The sequence below is a fragment of the Diceros bicornis genome, chromosome 26, assembly GCF_020826845.1.
Source record: "Diceros bicornis minor isolate mBicDic1 chromosome 26, mDicBic1.mat.cur, whole genome shotgun sequence".
Taxonomy (NCBI): Eukaryota; Metazoa; Chordata; class Mammalia; order Perissodactyla; family Rhinocerotidae; genus Diceros; species Diceros bicornis.
The window spans coordinates 1840989-1859704 of record NC_080765.1 but is presented as its reverse complement, the minus strand read 5'-3'; the positions used below and the strand labels follow the sequence as shown (position 1 = coordinate 1859704).

Below are 18716 nucleotides of genomic sequence, written 5' to 3'. Positions count from 1 at the left end.
GGCTTGCACCTGACGACCCTTGGCTGTTCCCCTGGTCTGGTCCTGCCCTCCCTGTGGACAAGGTGGCTCTCCCGGTGCCATCCTGGCGGGCTGAGGGGGCACTGCAGGCCACCCAGGGTGTGGGGAGCCCCACAGAGGTGAGGCCCGCCCGCTGCCTCAACCACCACAGCAGGGCGGCCTCATGGCCCCTTCTGCCTGCCCGCAGCCCCCGCCCACCGCGCTCAGCCCCTGAGAGAGGCGTTAGGCCCGCTTCAGAGGGAGGAAACTGAGACAGGTGGTTTCCCCAAGGTCCCAGAGCCAGCAGGAGACCCTGTCACCCTCCTGCGCAGCAGCAGTGCTGCGGCGCCACCACCCCCTGCCCGTGCACACGCATTGCCGGGCATCTTGTTAAAATGCTGATTCTGAGGCAGTGGGTCTTGATGGGCCCAGACATTTCTCATGCGCTCCCAGGTCCTCCCAACACTCCCATCTCTGTTTCTCTTCCAGGCCTTTCCAAGGACTCATCCCAAAGCCTGGTAAGAGGCGCCGGCTGTGGGGGTGGCGCTTGGCACGGAGGGCAGCCCCGGTGCTCGGGGCAGAGGCCGGAGCCAAGCTGCCTGTGGGACACAGGCTCCAGGGCCCCGGAGCAGGAGCCAGCCCCTGCCCCTGTGTTCTCCACCTCACCTGGGCACCGGCCCTGGGTGGGAGGAGGCAGGCCACGCAGGAGCCTGGGCAGAGAAGGAGGGGTGGGATGGCACTGGCGACGTCTCAGCTGCACCCGGCCAGGGCGCGGGAGGGGCCGGCCCCCACTCTTCCTGAGCAGGGCCTTGTTGACCTCGCTGAGTGGAGGAGGTTGATGGCAGGTGTGTTCCTGGCCTCAGGGGGAGGGCTGTCTGCGTGGGGACCCATGAACTTGGTAGTCAGATGTGGGTAAGTGCTTGCCTACTGTAGATGGTAAAACACTCTCCTGACCCATGTTCGAGGCATCCGTCCCCCTCCGTCTCCTCCATGGCTGTGTCCTGGCCCTCCCAACCCTGAATGAGCAGAGCTGTCCCTGTGGGGGCGACATAGCCACCTGGTGAGCCTTGCAGGCTGTCCAGGGCCTCCGAGGAGGAGGCTGCATACGCTGAACTGTTGACCCAGAGCCGGTGTATGGAGAGACGGGGGCCCCTACCACCTCGCCTTGCCCCGCCGTGCCCCAGGAGACGCGGGTATGAAGACTGGCCAGCCTGTGCCCTTGGGAAGGCCGTGCCCGTGTGCTGGGAGTGGGTGAGCGGCAGGGCCCTGCGCCGAACAGAGGGGCCTCAGGGCAGGAATCCGCATTCAGTCGCAGGGACCACGCCCTCACCCGCCTCAGTGCCCACGGACCCCGCTCCCTGGAGCTGTTCACTCCCTGTGCCAGGCCTGGCTGGCTGGGCCTCTGGGGAGGGGGCGAGAGGCCATCAGACTGGAGGGACGAGACTGCCTGCGGGGCATGGTGATGTGGCTGCTGCTGTCGGGCTGCAGGGACCCCCAGGAGGGGGAGCAACGGTGATGGGGGTAGTTGGGGAGGGTTTCCTGGAGAGGAAGGTTCTGGTTGGGCCTCAGGGGGCCTTGGAGAGCAGGAGAGGGACATGTTTGCTGAGTAAGCAGCAGGGGTCCCAGGCCCACCGCAAAGATGGTTTTCCAGAACTCTCTCAGAGGTGGAGGTAGTGGAAAAAGCAGCCAAACTCAGCAAGGGTGGCCCCAGCGGGAACCTGGCCGAGAAGTGACCGGGGGTCAGACCGTGCGCTGGTCCTCCTGGTTCAGGTGGTGGTCTAGGCACTGTTACAGCAGTGAACACACAGGAGGTATCTCGTTGACTCTGCCGACCTGTGAGGTAGGCTCGACCTGTGAGGTAGGCTCAAGAGCCTGACCTCCAGGGGGCAGACCTCCAGGGGGAACGGAGGCTCAGCATTTCAGCAGTGGCCCCACGTCCCACGGCAGGTGGTCTCACCAACCTCAAGGCCTGTGCTACTCGCCACGTGGCTCTGGGAGCCCTCTCCCACAGTGGGACACCCACGTCAGAAGTGAGTCCTTCCCCAGGAAGCAGGCTGGGGACAGCGGGGCAGGGCCGAGACACGAATGCCCGAACACTCATGAGAACATCCCAGGCCTGTGGACAGCACAGTTCCCTTCTCATCAGCCACAAGAACTGGGACACACACACGGGCTCCTGGCCCGTGCCAGCTCTGTGGCAGACTGCTCGGCCCTCTGTGGACCAGCCTTGCTGCAGGCCCGTGGTGGGCGGCCTGTGGTCCGCTCACCTGCCCCGTGGCAGGGGCCCCCTGACCCCGTCTGTGGTTTCAGGCCCTGCAGCTTTGGTCTCCAGGCTGATAGACATCAGCGCTGAGTGCCACCGAGTCAGCTTCCAGCCACTGCCTGCCCCGCTGTGTGGGGCACCCATCCGACGAGTGGCAGCAGGAAGAGGGGCCTGGTCTCCCTCTGCTGACGGAGAGGAGAAACGCAGGGAGGCAGTCCTCGGCCCCGCTCTGCACCCTCTGTGCTCCCCAGCCCCTCCTTTCTGGAAGGAAGGGTCCCCACAGAGGCCTGACAATACAGTGCTTGAGGGGCATGCACGTTTTTAATGAGTTTGGAAAGCGAGAAAGGAAAGTCATTTATGATGTGAGCCAGGCTGTAAGTTCAGTGCTTTGCACTGTCACCTTTTTCTCTCCCCTTTTTACGGACAAAGAAACTGAGGCCAAGGGAGCTCAGTGACTTCCCTGGGATGCCCCCGCGGTAGCGAAGGAGCTTTTGGCTCCGAAGCCTGGCTCCCTGCATTCCATCAGGGAGGTCCTGATTCCGGGCGGGCGGCACACGGTGCAGAGCTCCCATCAAATAGTGCAGTGTCAGGCTTCGGGGAGAAACGCTGGGGGCAGGGGGCAGGGGGCAGCCAGCAGCCTTCACGGAGAGCACAGAGCTCCTGGGCCCTTCTGGGGGGACCTCTTCCACTGGCTGTGGCTCGATCTCCAGCTAGGGGAGCTTGGCAGCCCATCTTGCTATTTGAGCAGCTTCTTGAATCTCAGCCATCGCCCCTCTGGGGCTGCCTGCCCCCGAGTCCCTGAGCCGGTCTCCCTGTGCCTGCCAATTGACCTCCCTTTGGCTTCTCCGTGTGCAGAGAGAGCCCTTGGAAACGCTTTCTCTGCCCACGTGCTGTGGAAGAGGGTGACAGGCTGCCTGGAGGAGGAGATGGAAAGGTGGCCCTCAGGGATGGGACTGCCAGCACCTTTCCGGGCATTGGCACCCCCGGCCGGGTGCCAGCCTGGAGGGGCCGGACAGATGGGCTGGCAGGCCACTGCCACACTTACTCTTGCCACTTGTCACACTGGGCTGGTAAGGTGTCCATGTTCACGGGCCTCCGAGGTTTCGCCAGAGGTCGTGGAGGCTGTTCGTGCCCAAACCCTCCGTCAGGCTGTCACCGAAGCCTGAGGTAGCCTGGCTCCCGGGGTGACGCTGGAGCGGGAGCTCAGGTCTGCAGGAGGCAGAACGTTAGCAGGTGCCGTGGTCTGGAGGAAGGTGGGCTGTACCAGAGGCGGGTGCCATGGGCATGTGGCGGAGTGGCAGAAATCTGCTTTGGGATCGTAGTCCGAGGTAGTGTGTGGGTCGTGGGAAAGCACAGGCCCATGGTTCAAATGGGCCTGTGCCCAGACAGACCCGGGTTCAAATCCCTGCTCCCTCTTACTAGCCATGTGACTAGGCTCATTATTTCATGTCCTGAGCCTCCACTTCCTCATCTATAAGCTGGAGAGAGGCATACCTGTCTCCCCAGGTGGTCTGAGTTAGATGCATGGTGGGCAGTGGAGGATGTTTTCCCCTTGCTGCCCTGGGGGGCTTTGTCCTGACGCTTGAGTGAGGTGTTTGTAAAGTCCTCAACCCCCTACCAGATATGGGAAGTGCCCAGCCAATGGGGGTGACCACTGTTATTGTTATTCCTGGGGCTCAGGAAGGCTTCCTAGAGGTGGTGACATTGAGCTGGGCCTTGGAGGTGAGCAGAACTGTGTGTGGCGTTGACACAGGGCACAGCCTAAGCAAAGGCACGGAGGAGGTGTCTTGGGGACATGGCTGGGGTGCCGGTGGGGATAATGGGGCTGGTGCATCCAGGAGGTGCCAGGCTTGGAGGGCATGATCCTGGGCACAGTGGAAACTTCCAGAGCCTTTTCCTTTTTCTCTCTTCTTATTCTGAAAATGTGGAATGGACCTTAGTCTGCAAACTCAGCAGTGTAAGACATGAGAACTTTCTTTTTTATTCTTCTGAAATTGAACTAGATTCCTCTCAAAAGCCTCTGTTATGTAGTGGCAGAACCTTAATCTGAGTCCATTTAGGATCCCCCTTTTTCCTGGGCTTGTGTCCAACTTCCGGAAGGATTCATAGTGCCAAGAAGTTAGCGAGAGGGCCCATCAAGTCTTGAACGTTTTGTGACCACATTGGTACCCACGAGACATACGTGGACAACTGTCCTTTCAGGCGGTTGGAGAGATGACCCTTGTTCCTACTGATTGAGGCCGCCCCGGCCCAGAACCTTCTATGAAGCCCACCTGTGCAGCCACTTCCACCTTGCAGAGGGTTTGAGCAGGAGCAGACCTCTGCTTGGGGGAGGCCGGGTCAGTGGGAGGGCGGAAACAAGGTGGTAGGGATGGGGTGCTCGGTGGGTGCGGCTTGGGAAGCAGGGGGCCTTCCCTGGGGAGGGGAGGGACCTTGTTAAGGGTGGCTCTGAGGTTTCCTAGGCCATTTATTGAAGGCTCCCATATGTAGAAGCCTTTCTTGACAGAACCATCCGAGAAGGTGAATTCTAAAGGAGGAAATTATGCTTTGGAGATGAACCGGTTGTTAAATCTGGGGCTTTCATGATGCTTCCTGGAACTGTGGGCTGGGCCAGAGTGGGGTGAGGGTTCCTGGGCCAGTTTTGTTCTGGTCAAATGAGATGATCTCAGATGGCCCCTGGTGGTGTCCCAACTGGGTACAACGTCCGCCCTTGGGGCCTGTTTCCCCTGGTGTCCAGTAGTGCTTCCGGTTCGTGCTGAGTGGCGGGCAGGTCCCTGGCTCCAGAGGAAGACGGACTGGGACCAAACCTTGGAGGATGGAGGGGAGCTGTGGGCCAGGGGTTCACAGGATCCCCGAGGGATGGACGTACTGGCTGGAGGGGGTCTGGTGGGGGACCGGGGCTGCCGAGGGTTGCTAAGGGCCAGGCCCCTCACTGTGCTAGAGTGGCGAGGTAACCCAGGCCTGACCCCAGGGCCCAAGCGAGTGAGGCCTGGGAGAGGTGCGCCCCCTCACAGTTCCTTGTGCCCTAGCCAGCTGCTCCCGCCTTGCCCGCCTGCCTGCGCAGCGCAGACTTAGACCAGGAGATGGGTCCAGGGGCGGAGAGGCGGGTGGCTGGGGACACCTCCGGGGAGTCTCTGCCCTCAGCCCCAGGCATCCAGCTCTTGAGAACAGATGCCACCAGGGGTCACAGGGCATTGGGCACGCAGCAGGCCAGTCCCAGAGCACAGCAGGAATGTGTGCTGTGGAAGGGGCCTTGGTGATCCTGGCGTCGCTCTCTGCTTGCTGCGGCACTGAGCAGAGGCGTTCTCTCTGCAAACTTGGAGGGACCGTTGAGGATGTATCGGGGAGAAGCAGTGGTTACCAAGGAAGGAGAGGCCCTCTGCCCAGGAGGCTGGTGTGGTAACAGCTGCAGAACATTCTGGTAGGTCATAGAAACCTAAAGGGAAATGCAGATCCATGCCCATGGTGGAAATTTGGAAAATACAGACATCTCACTGCCCAGATGGCTATTCATTTTTATGACGATACGTTTCTTCCAGATTTTTCCCCAGGCTTATTAATTTTACATCTCACTGTTGTTTTTTTGTCTAAATTTACATACACACTTAAAACAAAAGCGTTTTCCCACGTCTTTGAAAGCACTTTATAGTGTTCCCTCATCAGGCCGCATCGTAATTATGTAACTGCCCTGTCCCCCAGTGTGGACATCTGGGGAAGTCGCATACCCTGGACACCTAACATCTCCATCTTGCTTACAATTTGCCAGTTACAAAGCCTTCCCATAGGAGCACATGTGGTCTCCCCCAGGAGCCAGTCTTAGAGTAGGAAACTGAGGCTCAGGGAGAGTAAGGAACTTGCTCCAGGTCACATGGCGTGTGCCCGTTCTCTCCCCCTGCATCTTTCGTCCACACTGGGTGGCTCTTTGTTGCCGCCTTCTGGCTACCAGCGTCTATAGCGTTGATCCTGTCTGTAACCCTTTAGGCTCACAGTTCATCCTTTGGGTTCATTTATTTGTACAACAAAAATCTATTGAGTGCCTGCTCTGTGCCAAGGAAGATCTGAAAATACAAAATAGACAAAAATCTCTACCCTCGTGCTTATATTCCAGTAGGGGAGACAGATAAATAAGAAGAACAAATAGTATATTTGATGGTGACGAGTGTCATGGAGACAAACACAACAGGGACAGGACAGTCAGCCGGGGACAGCTGTGGGTGGACCACACCGAGAGTTAAGGCGTGAAAGAGGTGAGGGTGTGAGCCATGTGGAAATGCCAATAAAAGCCTCGGGGGCGGAGCCAGTGCATGCAAAGGCCCCGAGGCCCTGGATTGCTGATATAGGGGACGTGGGGTGTGAGAGAAAGATTTTGCCTGGAGCAGCTGGAGGCGGAAGGGGCGGAGTGAGTGGTGGGCCAGTGTGATGCCCAAGTGGACAGGCCAGACAGGTGGTTAGATCTACAGTTCAGGGAGGGTCCTGCTGGAGACGTGCAGTCAGGAGCGATTCTGCGTTTAGTCGTGAAGCTGGGTCACAGGTCCTATGAGCGTGGACAGGCAGCCGGGTCAGAGGATGCGCCCTGGGGCCCTCTGGTGTTTGGGTGCTGGAGAGATGGGAGAGGAGCAGAACATCGGAGGTTGTGCTGTCTCAGAAGCCTAGTGAGAAACCTGAAGGAGGAACGTGATTCCCGGACCAGACGCTGCCGCGGGGTCTAGTACACGGACCTGAGACGGGACCGTGCGAGTGTGCGGCCCAGCGGTCCGGGGCAGTGTGCTCAAGACCATTGTTGGGAGGGGTGGGGGCCTGAGTAGAGTGGTGGGCTCAGGAGAAAAGGAGAAGGGACGTGGGCCTCACAGGGACAGGTGACCCTTCAGGAGCAGGAGAGACGTGGGTGGGAGCTGCTGGGTGAAATGGGATCAGGAGAGGGTCTTAGAGGTGTGCGTCATGACGGCACGATTTTAGAGAAATGAGGGATGCTGCAGAGCAGGTGGGGAAAGTGGCGAGAGGAGGGGTGGGAGAAGGAGTGCCGAGAGCTTGTGCGAGAGCGCCTCTGCCCACTCCTCAGAGAGGGACGGGCAGGGGTCCCGGGGTGGGGGACTGTATGTCCCAATGGGGATGAAGGATTGTTGGAGTCAGGGTCGTGGAGGGAGAGCTGGAAAGACGGAAGGGACAGGCCGAGTGTTGTGGGGCCGCTGAGTCGCAAGTTGAAAAAGAATTTTCAAACGTGAGCCACTCATTTGCTCGTGCACCTTTATTTTGTGTTCAGCATGGGAACAGGACCCGTGGGCCGTAGAGAGCTGCTGCCTGGAAGTGTCTGTCTGGGGCCGTTATGTACAATTTTTAGCTATTTTACTATTCCATAGAAGTGTCACAAGAGAAAGTATTAGGTGGTCTGGTTAGCCTCAAAGACTAGGGCATGGGGGCGGATGAATGAGATGTGTCCTTGCATTCCAAGGTACGGTATGCCTCAAGGAACACGCAGGCAGGAGAGTAAAGTCATTGATCACCTCCTGAGGTAAACTCCTTCGCTTCCAGCCAGAGGCCACTGAGTAAGTAGGGGCATGTGAGACTGAGTGGCGACCACGTCAAGGGAAGGATGCATGATGTGGACACCATGGAGGGGCCACTGCTGTTAATGACCGAGAGGTTTAGATGTGGCCGGAGAGAGGAGAGGAGGGCGAGCACGGAGGGCCAGGGGCGTGGAAGGCGTGTCGCTTGCAGGTCAAACACCAGGAAATACAGCGGAGTGGTGTTGGTTTCCTGAGCCCCAGCAGCCGTGCGAGTTCAGTGCCCCTGCAGGAAACGCCAGCCCCTCTTCTCCCCCGGGGGAACCAGCTCTGGGCAGGCAGGCCACCGGCACCTGGGAGTCAGGGAGAGCTCCCCAGGGAGCTGACATTCCCCAGGTGGAGAAGGGAGCAGGGGAATTCCAGGCTGTGGGGGCAAAGGTAGGAGCCGAGAAACGACCGTGTCCAAGCTTTGCCCACAGTTCACAGGCCGTGTCTCACAGCGGGCCTCATGGAGCCCCCACGACAAGCCTGTGAGGTAGAGGCTGTCATCACAGAGGCTGAGAGAGGCAGGGTCACATGGCACTGGGCCAAAGTCAGACCCAGGTCTGTGCTCTTCTGGAGCCTGAGCGGGGGAGTGGCAGGGCATGTTGGGCGGTGGGGGAGGAGGGTAGCAAAAGAATGAGGCCTGAATTATAAAAGGCCTTGACCCGAACACTGGTGACTCAAGCTTTAGCTTGTAGCATTGGAGGTGTTTTCAGTCAAGGAAATGATAAGTTGGGATTTGCATTGTTTTACGATTACCATGGTAACCAGGCTTCTGCCCACCAAGGGTGGATTGGAGGAGGCAAAACTGGGGCAGCGAAGCCCGGCAGTGGGCTGCAGGAACTGGATGTGTGGAGTTAGGATCTAGAGGTGGCAGAGGGGTGTGAGGAGGGAGAGAATGTGGAAGGTTCCGGAAGGGTGATGGTGGTGCCCATCCCCAAGGCTAGGTGTGCAGGCCTGTGAGACCTGCAGGGGCACATATGCAGTTGGCGGGACCCTAGTGGTGCTTAGCGCCAGTGGGATGGCTATGTTGGTGTGAAGGTGGCAGCTGCCGCCACCACTCAGGCAAGTATGGAGCTAGCAGAGGGCCAGGGCAGAGCCTGGGAACATACCGTCCTCCAGGGGACCTTGAAGGAACAGAGGGAGGCGGAGCCTGCAGAAAGGAGGTGGAGGAATTTGTGGGTAAGAAGAGCGGAATCAGGCAGCTGTTTGCAAGTCTCAGAAAAGAGCAGAGTCCTCTGGGCAACACCGGAGGGATCAAGGAAGTAAAGAACATTCTAGAACTGTTCTCAAATAGCAGTGGTTTAAAAAAAAAAAAAAGCTTTGGAAGGTAGTGAATTTCCTGTCACTGGAGGCATTTGAGCAGAGGCTCTGAGAGGCCACTTCGCTTGGGGCAGGCTGCAGGAGAGGACGGGGGGACTGTCTCAGCTGGAGCCACCTTTGGCTTGTGTGTTGCTGAGCCTCTCTGCCCCGAGGCCGGCCCTTTAAGACGAGGGAGGGTGCAGAGGGAGGCCCTCCCCACCCACCAAGCGTCCCCACTGCTCCTCTGTTGTTTGGGAACCTAGTGCTAACCCAAGTTACAGGGCTGGCCCCCTGCCCCGGCCCTCCTGGGCAGACACGGGTTCTCCTGGGACCCGGGCCGTGAGGCTGGTCCCTCCACCGCAGAGACAAAGCAGAGCTGCCCCTAGCTGTCCAACTCCAGCAAGTCAGGCTGGCCTGCCTGGGCCTCAGTTTCCTTCCCTGTAAAATGGGAAGAGTCCCACACCAGGGCGGTCCTGGGGCACACAGCCAAGGCGAGGACGGGAGGAATGAATGGCTTGTCCCGTGCGGGAGGTGAGGCAGAGAGGCCAGCCTGGCCGGAGCGTGGAGGGCATGGGAGGTCTGGCTTTACAGCGTGGACCAGACCCTGCAGACCCGGCCTTGGCAAGCTCTTCCGCTGACGTCCCCACGGCCAGAGTCAGGGCCCAAGTTCTTGGTGGGCCCCAGCTTTATCTAGGAAGTCCCCCCATAGTCTACTCCGTAGACTGTCCACTTCAGTTTCGACTTATGGAACCGTGTTCAATTACATTCTGCTGAGGAAAATAGGTCATTCTGCGGTTCGCCTCGCATGCCGCCAGCGCGTCTGAGGCCCAGTTTGAGACTCGGCGGAGAGTGAAGGGCCTGCCGAGCGGAGGGCTCGGATCCTGTTTGCGGGGAGGGTACGAGTGGAGAAAGGCCCCAGCCCTGAATGGGATGGCAGCTGTCGTCGTCTCCCCTGGGGCCCTGCTAGGTCTCTCTCCTGTGTGGGGTCTCCTGTCGTTCGTGGGTGCTGAGTGCAGTGGGCTCCCTGGAGAGGGGTCCCTGAGCCGGCCCTGGATGCCAGCGTGGGGTGACCTCAGCAGAGGGTGTCTTGGGGGCAGGTCCCCTTCTGCCCCCCCAGGAACCGATTCTGGCGTCTGAGCTGTGTGATCTTGATAGGTTAGCTTAGTGTCTGTGATCTTAGGTAAGTTGACTGACTGCCTGTGTCTGGGCCTTGAGGTCACGTGGAGCAGAGCCGCCCTCCGTGGTCTCCTGCTTGCCTCCTTTCCACCGCCTGGGGCCTGAGGGTCATTTCCTCGTTCCCAGTCACACACGGGTTCACCCCTCGGCCCCTGCCTCCCTTTCTCTGCCTCCCCACCCCCTCTCCACCCTCCCAACTCTGTCAGGCTCTTGAGAGCTCAAAATAAAACCGTCCTTTCTCACATTTCTAAAGATATCACAATTCCAGCGCCAGCCACATGTTTCTCCACTTAATTATCTCTGCTTTTCTTTGTTAATTAGGTGCCAGTAATGATCTCCCTTCTGCCTTCCCGGGAAGAGCTGGCATCTGCTGGGCGGGGCTCGGAGGCCTTTGTGGGCAGACGCCCGGCTGCCAGGCCCAGAGTTGGCCTGCTGCCTCCTTTCTTCCAGGCGTGCGGCGCAGCGGGCCATGGCTCCGTGTGGTGTTGGGAAGCCTCGCCCTTTTCCTGGCCTGGGGGGCTCAGCGGGTTCATGGCAGCCCCTCCTGCCCCTGGGTTGGTCGCTAGTCCCGAGCCCTGCCAAGCGGGGGAGGGGGACCTCAAGTTTCCCGGTGGTTGTTAGATAGGGGGCTCCAGGGGCCCCAGAAGGGAGCAGTGGGGGACCTCATACTCTTCTACAGCATTCCAGAAAGCTCCACTGCAACGGTTTCCCCAGCTGGGACCACCCAAGCTGACAGGAACAACCAGCGCCTTTCTTTGGGCTGGAATGAGATCAGCTCCGGGGGTGACCAGAAGCCCTCGCTGGCTGAGCAGTGTGTTTTAGAGCCACACAGTGGGGGTGTGGGGCCAGGGCCCGAGGGTGGCTGAGCACAGTGGGTGACTGGTGGACTCCATCTCTCCCGCCTCCTGGGGAGGGGTCTGGCGACAGAGAGGCCCCGTGGTGGGAGATGGGGATGGGGCCACGCAGCCCTAGCCCTCTGGAGCCCCCAGGCGTGGGGACCAGGACAGCACAGCCTGCAGAGGGCCCTTCGGGGCTTCGGGAGCTCAGGTGGGTCCTTGCCCGGTGAACAGCCCCAGGGTGTCTGGGGCCAGGCACCAGGCGCGCTGCAGGGCTTGTGATCACCACCCATGAGAGAAACCCCTACCTCGCAGAGCTCGTGTCTGATGTGGACGCAGGGAATCACTGCTGTGCGAAATGTAGAGCGTATTCGATGTGGGGGCTGAGGAGAAGCAGGGAGGCAGATGGGAGAGGCTGTGTTCATTTTTAGGGGTTGCAATTTTAGGTGGGTGGTGGCCAGGGCACGCCTTTGAGTAAAGGCCTGAAGGGGGCAGTAGTGAGCCAGGAAGATAAAGAAGAGCCTTGCAGGCAGAGAGGGCAGCAACTGCAAAGGCCCTGGGGTCACCTGCCTGGTTGTTAGAGGAAGGAAGGAGGGAAGTGGTAGGAGATGAGGTGGAAATAGGGAGGGAAGGCAGACTGTGTGGGCCCAGATAAGAATGTTGAATTTTGCTCTGAGTGAGCTGGGAGCCAGTGCAGGCCTCTGAGCAGAGGAGAGCCGGAATCTGATTTGCGATTTAACAGAATGCCTCTGGTTGCTGGGTGAGGACAGACTGGATGGAAACAGGGAGAGCTGTAAGGAGGTGGTAGTGACAGTACAGGCGCGGCCTGGTGGTGGCGGTGGGGGTGGGGAGTCATTGGCTCCAGGTATATTTTGTAGCTGAAGCCACCAGGAGCTGCTGATGTGGGCTGTGAGAGAGAGAGAGGAGTCCAGTTTGACCTCAGGGTTTTGGCTGAGCTTCTGGAAGGACAGCGGTGGCAGTAGCTGAGACAGAGAAGGTTCAGGAGGAGCCAGCTGGGGAGGGGTGGCGTGTTAAGTCTGGGGTGTCATCTAGTACGGTTCCATGCACAAGTCAGGGGCTCAGGGGAGCCGTCCAGGCTTGAGGTATAATTTTGGGGATCAGGGGCATATCACTGGTGTTTAAAGCCCTAAAGCAGACTGAGATCATCAGGAGCTTGCGAGAGTCAGGGGTGGAGCCCTGGTGCCGTCAGCGTCCGGGTCAGGAGGGCAAGGAGCTGGTGAGGCAGGAGGGGCCCGGGACTGGGTGGTGTCCTGGAGCTGGGTGGAAAAACCTCTTCTCCCTGGGGAGAGCGCTTTTCCTTGTGGCCATGAAGATCCCACATCCAGAGACTTGGCTGAGCATCTCACAGGGACATTGGGGTCAGGCCCTGAGCAGTGACGGCTTCTCAGCAGGACCCAGGCCTGGGCATGAAGGGGAGCACGGCCCGTGATAGGTGTAACCCCCTCCTGCAGAATTGTAGATAACACACAAGGTGGAGCAGGAAAGGAGGTTGCCCCTCCACGCTCCGTGGGGTGGAGGAGCCCCGAGTTTCCATTATCTGTTGCGTGAAACTGAGCAGGTTTCCTGTGGCCTCTCGGGAGGGGACCTGGGGAGTAGCAGAGCAGCGTGAGAGCACATTAGCTGGGTGAAAAATGAGAAGAATCTTACCAGCAGAAGGTCTTGTTTGCCAGGGGAAGAAGAATGGATTTGCCTCTTGAACAGCCGAGAGCCCTGGCAGGTTTTAAGCAAGGGAGTGACGCGGTCAGATAGGCTGTATAGACAAGTCAGTGTGGCTTGCAGAACAGAGAATGGATTTGGGAGGCCAGGTGAGTTCTTGCCGCAGTGAGATGAGAGGTGACAAGGCCTAACGGGGCCGTGGGCTGGACCTGTAGGGTGTTTCTGGGATGCGGAAGAGGCCCAGTGTGGTGACTGATGCCTGGATTTGTGGATGGAGGTGAGAGGGTGCAGGGAGTTTGTATTAGTTTCCTGTGGCTGCTGTAACCGATTACCCAAATTTAGTGGCTTAAAACAACACAGATTTATTCCCTTGCAGTTTAGAGGTAAGAAGTCTGAAATGAGTCTTACAGGGTGTCAGCAGGGCGGGTTCCTTCTGGAGGCTGTAAGGGGGAATCCATTTCCTTGTCTTTTCCAGCTTCTAGAGGGGGCCCGCATTCCTTCGCTCGCGGCCCCTCTTCCATCTTCAAAGCGTACCCCTCCATCCTCTGCTTCTGTTGTCCTACCTCCCTCTGCTTTCGACCTTCCTACTTCCTTCTAAGGGTGCTGAGATTATATGTAGGGCGTACTTGAATAATCCAGGATAATCTCCCCATCTCAAGATCTGTAAGTTAATCACACCAGCAAAGTCCCTTCTGCCGTGTAAAGGAACACAGTCACAGGCTCCGGGGATGAGGACGTGGACAGCTTTGGGGGCCACTCCTCAGCCTGCAGCAGCGTTGGAGGCACCTGAGGTTCTGTCCTGAGCGACCATGTGGGGAGTGGGGCCGGGGACCCCGAGAAGCCCAGGGAGGACGGTCGGGTGTGGAGGAGGCGTGGCAGGGCATTCGCAGGGTGCGGAGTCAAAGGCGCTTGAGGAGGCACTTGGAAGCGTGGGTTTGGGGGTCTCCGGTGCAGAGAGCAGGGGGAGGATGGGGTAGGAGGAAGATCCGCTTGGCCCTCCCCCACCGTGGAGACAAGGTCAATCAGCAAGATGATAAGCCTGGACAGAGAGCGGCTGTGCCAGGAGCTGGTTAGAAGTCTGGGGTGCGCCCCAGCTTCCCCACTTACTCCCTGTGTAACCTGGGGCAGGGCACTTCCTCTTTGTGCCTCAGTTTCCTCATCTGTAACATGGAGACACTCGTAGGACCAGCTGCCTAGGGTTGTTGGAAGGATTAGATAAACGAATCCCTGCAAAGATCTGGGAACAGCGCCTGGCCCGTGAGAGCCTGCTTCCTCTAACGGTCGTTGCCAGCGCCGCCGTGTGCCGGCATTGCCGTAGGTGGCAGGGCTGTCACTGGGAACAGACCGACGAGAGTAGACAGTAGTCTCAGCCCACGGTGGCGTCTGTTCTGTGCAGCTGGCTGGGTGCTGCTGTTGTGCACCGTGAGGGTCGTGTCCTGGAAGGCAGCCCCCGCCCCCAGGTGGTGCGGCAGAGCGTGCGTGCTTGTGCCCTGCGTGTGCAGTCAGCGCCCGTCTGCCCACCTTCCCCAGACAGGCGCTCGTGGGCTTGGAGCACGGCATTCTGTGCCTGGCCAGTCGTGGCCACAGTTCAGCCTACAGCTGGGCCAGCCTTGGTCAGTGCCATCCCTGGCCAGGTCAACTGTGGAGCTAGGACCACGCAGGAAGGAGGAGGAGAGGAGGGAAGGAGGTGGTTGGGCAGGGCCATGTCTGTCTGTCCAGGATGGACGCTCACGGGGAAACCTGGGCCTTGCTCTGCCCAGCCTGGGGCGCAGGTTTGAGCCGTAGGGCTACAGGAGTGTTCATGAGGCAGCCCTCTGAGAAGGTGCTGGGCTGTCCTCAGACAGGAAAGCAGTACCTGGGGTCCCAGAGACCTGGGTTTGAGTTTTAGGGCCACCAATTGCAGACCGTATGGCCTTGGCAGCTTTGGGCAGGCGCCTGGACCCCTCTGAGCCTTGGTTTCCTCATCTGTAAAGTGGGATCATAACACCTAGAGGTCAGGCTGCCATGAGGAGTAGAGGACCTATCTGTGTGAACTGCCACACACAGCCTCCAGTGGGTGTGGATCAGCCCATGGATTTGCGTCCCAGTCTGGCAGCCAGACAGGCAGAGAAAGGGCCTGGTAGCCCCAGCAGGGGAGGCCCCAGCCAGAGACCCCCCGTCGGCCGTTGTTCCAGCCCCTCGTGTGCAGTGGGTCAGCTGGAATCAGACAGCTGGGCTCCAGGGAGGAGCGCGGAGCACCTGTCCAGGTGGGTTGTGGCCCAGCCCCGCATCACCCGTCACCCACCCAAAAGGGAGGTGCATTGATGGTGGCACTGAGCGGACTCTGGGGGAGAAGGTTTGCTTTCTTCCCTCCCCTCTGCCGCTTGCCAGTGGACCTCATGCACCGTCAGATCAGTCATGATCCCTGGCTCACAACCCACTCTGCCATCCATCCCTGCCTGTAACGATCGATCAGTTGATTGATTGATAAAACTTTTCATTTTGAAATAATTTTTAACTCCTAAAGATAGAATAAAATTCCCAAACATACCCTCTGACCCACACGGGGTCAACATAACCCATACCTTTGTCAAAACTAAGAAATTAACGTTAGGGCCAGCCTGGTGGCACAGTGGTTAAGTTCACACACTGCTTCGGTGGCCCAAGGTTCGCCAGTTCGGATCCTGGGCTCGGACCTACGCAGCACTCATCAAGCCATGCAGTGGCGGCGTCCCACATACAAAGTAGGGGAAGATGGGCACAGATGTTAGCCCAGGGCCAATCTTCCTCACCCAAAAAACAAAAAAAATTAACATTAATGGGTGCCATGCAGTTCACTACAGGCTTCACATTATGATTTCATCAGTTGTCCATAATGACCTTCTTATGTTCCAGAATCCAGTCCACATTGCATTTAGTGGTCATTTATTTTTCTTCTTTCGTTCGTGTTGCCTCATTTGTTTACTGGTTCATAAACACTACAGTGAGCACCCACGCACCCACTACCCCTCTAAGAATTAGAACAGTCCCAACAACGTGCGCCCACCATGCGCACTCCCTCACCCTGCCCTTCTCTCCCCAGAACAAATATCCTGAATTTTATGTGTCCTTCTCTCAGTTTTTTCCTCTAAAATTTCAAAACTGCAGGAAAAAATGAAAGAATAGGATAATGACCACCTGTATATCCTGTCTTTGCGTTTGTTAATTCTTAACATTTGCTGTGTTTCCGTTCCTCCTGCCGTCTCTCTGCATCCCACACACACCCTGCCTGGTTATTTCTCTTTGTCTCCTCCACTTGAAGTGTGGTGACTCTTCACGCCTCAGTGTTTCAACACACGTCTCCCACATCTCCTCGGAACTGCTGTTCTTTTACAGAGCCACAACACTGAGGAACTTAATGACTCCCTCTCATCTAATATACAGTCTCTATTCAAATTCCCCAAAATGTCTTTGATGGCTGTTTTCCCCTGTGATATAATCACTGTTCACAGGTTGATTTTTAAATTGGCTTTATTGCGTATAATGTTTGCCTAAACCCAAATTGTTTCATTTTGCTTTTTAACTTTTATAAGCAAGGTATCCTGGTGTATCAAGTGTGGGACTTGATTTTGTCACTTAACTTTATGTGACATAATGTTGGCATGTGTTGCTCATGTGTTTTTACTGCTCCATAATATTCCTTTGAGTGGAATATTAATATTCCCCTGAGTGACTATGGCTGTCATTCCATTGAATGACTGAGTGATTCATCCATTCTGTGCTAGGCCGTTGGGGTTGCTTCCGTGGTCTTGCTATTACTAAGAGTGCTATTAACACCCTTCTTTTTTTTGTGAGGAAGACCTGCCCTGAGCTAACATCCATGCTCCTCTTCCTCTGCTTTATATGGGACGCCGCCACAGCATGGCCTGATGAGCAGTACGTAGGTCCGTGCCGGGATCCAAACCTGCGAACCCTGGGCCACTGAGACGGAGCACGTACACTTAACTGCTGCACCACCGTGCCAGCCCCTAACACTCTTGAACGTGCTTCCTTTGGCACATCTACCAAAGTTCCTCTTGGGTACAAGAGATCACAGCTTGGGTGAGGGCCTCCACCCTGTCTGAACCTCAGTTTCTCTACCTGTGAACAGAGATGATGCAGTTCCTGCTGCAGCTGTCCCAGGACAGGTTAACAGGTGAACCTGAGTGAATGTGCCCTCTTATCCTGGAGAGGGTCTGGTGCCAGGAACGAAGGTGTGCAAGGTGCTGGGCCTGAAGCAGGGACGTGGTTAGCCCATCCCGTAAGTGGCCCCTCTGCTCCCTGCACGAGGCAGCCGTTCTGCCAAGGTGGGGACGCTCATGGATACCCACCCTCTGTTCTCTTGAGGGTCTGCTTTATGCCTGGATCACCCAGCCCAGGCCTGGCAGAGAAGAGGGGCTCCGTGGAAGCACTTCGAGAGGGGAGAAGAGGAATATTGATTCCACCCTTCCTGGCAGATCTCGCTCTCTCCCCTCTGAGCAGCCATCCCTCGCTGCTGGCTGCCTCTCTGCCGTTTATGATCAGGATTATCAGCACACCGGCGTCAGTCTGAGCTGCAACCTCAAACTCCATGGAAACAGGCCAGGGCTGTTCAGGGTGCTTGTCTTTTGCCCCAGGAGAGGGCTGTGGCACTGGCCCAGGCATCGCCCCGCGCCAGCTGGTGGGAATTGTGTACACAGCCTGGCTGTGGCTTCGTAAGCTTGGTCTGTGTCTTTCCCCAGGCGAAACTCAGTTAATCCTCGGCCTAACAGACAGCTGCTTAGAAAGGATGCCATGAGAGCTCCTGGGGCAGACAACAGTGCGAGAGGAGACCAGCAAACTGGACCGAGCAGGAAGAGGGAGGAGATGTCCGTGAAGGGTGTTGCGGGGGCAATGGGGCAGCAGGTCCCTGCCTTGGGGGCGGGTTCAGCGGTACTTTCTGGATGGCACTGGAGAGCAGACTGTGAGGGTGACATCCCCCACCCCCACTGTGTGCTTAATAAGAAAGGGGTACTTGATGCATTTTAGAAAATGCCCTACCCAGAATGGGTAAAATAAACTCAGAGGATTAAGAGAATAATTTTCCATTATCTGGAAGAGTCTCGTATGTAAAATCTAATTTCCTGAGACTACAGGGTAATTGAGTCATTGATCGAGTTACTAACATCGACAACTTGACTTTGATGGTGTGAGACCTCAACTTTTTTATATGTGATATCATTGGATCCTCCCAACAGGCCAGGATTTGAGGGATGTGGAAACTGGAGCCCAGAGAGGTTGAGTAACTTTCCAAACAGTGCACAGCAACAGGGCTACGATCAAGATTGCCTTGCTGTCTGCTGGGCCAGGGACCTTCCCGTCACCAGCCCTGGGGACCCTCTTCCTCCACACTGTATACAGGCATTCAGGCAGGTCCATTGAGGATGCACACACACTCTCACCCCGCGCTGAGCCCTAACTGTGGCATGTCCAAGTGGAGAATGTTCTGAAATGTTTGCAATTGTTGGTGTCCCTTACAGCCAGCCTACGTTCTGGAGTGCTCAGGCAGGTCCCCCCCAGAATAGATTGGCTGACTCAGGGTTCAGAACAGTAATAACCGGCCCTCCGACCGTGCCCGTGGCTGGCATAGCGCCTCATGTCACACTCGCAGCAGCTCCGTGTGGTCATTCCCATAGTCATTGCCACTTTCCAGACAGGAAAGCCAGTGGTCGCCCAAGGTCAGGAGCTAATAGCAGAGCCGGGATTTGAACCCAGACAGTCAGACTTCAGAGGGTGTGTTCTTAACTCCCAGCTGCACACCTGTGCTTAGATGTGGGAAGACCACTGGGTTTATGGGCGAGGCCTGGGGAACCCCAGGGATTCTGCACCCCCATGTTCTCCTTGTTTTGCCCACAAGCAGACCAGACTCAGGTGCCGGTGCTGGGCTGCCCCAGCCGAGGCTAGGAC

At 57.6% G+C, this 18716-nt stretch overlaps 1 protein-coding gene across 7 annotated transcripts in view; it reads left to right on the top strand.

The window, feature by feature from the left end:
• GTF2IRD1 (GTF2I repeat domain containing 1) overlaps positions 1-18716 on the top strand; it is a 114719-nt gene that overhangs the window by 84020 nt on the left and 11983 nt on the right. For all 7 annotated transcript variants that reach the window (XM_058568948.1, XM_058568950.1, XM_058568953.1 and 4 more), the window contains one exon: positions 487-515. In XM_058568948.1, coding sequence (XP_058424931.1) covers positions 487-515 — 29 coding nt within the window. The remainder of the gene's footprint in view (positions 1-486; positions 516-18716) is intronic.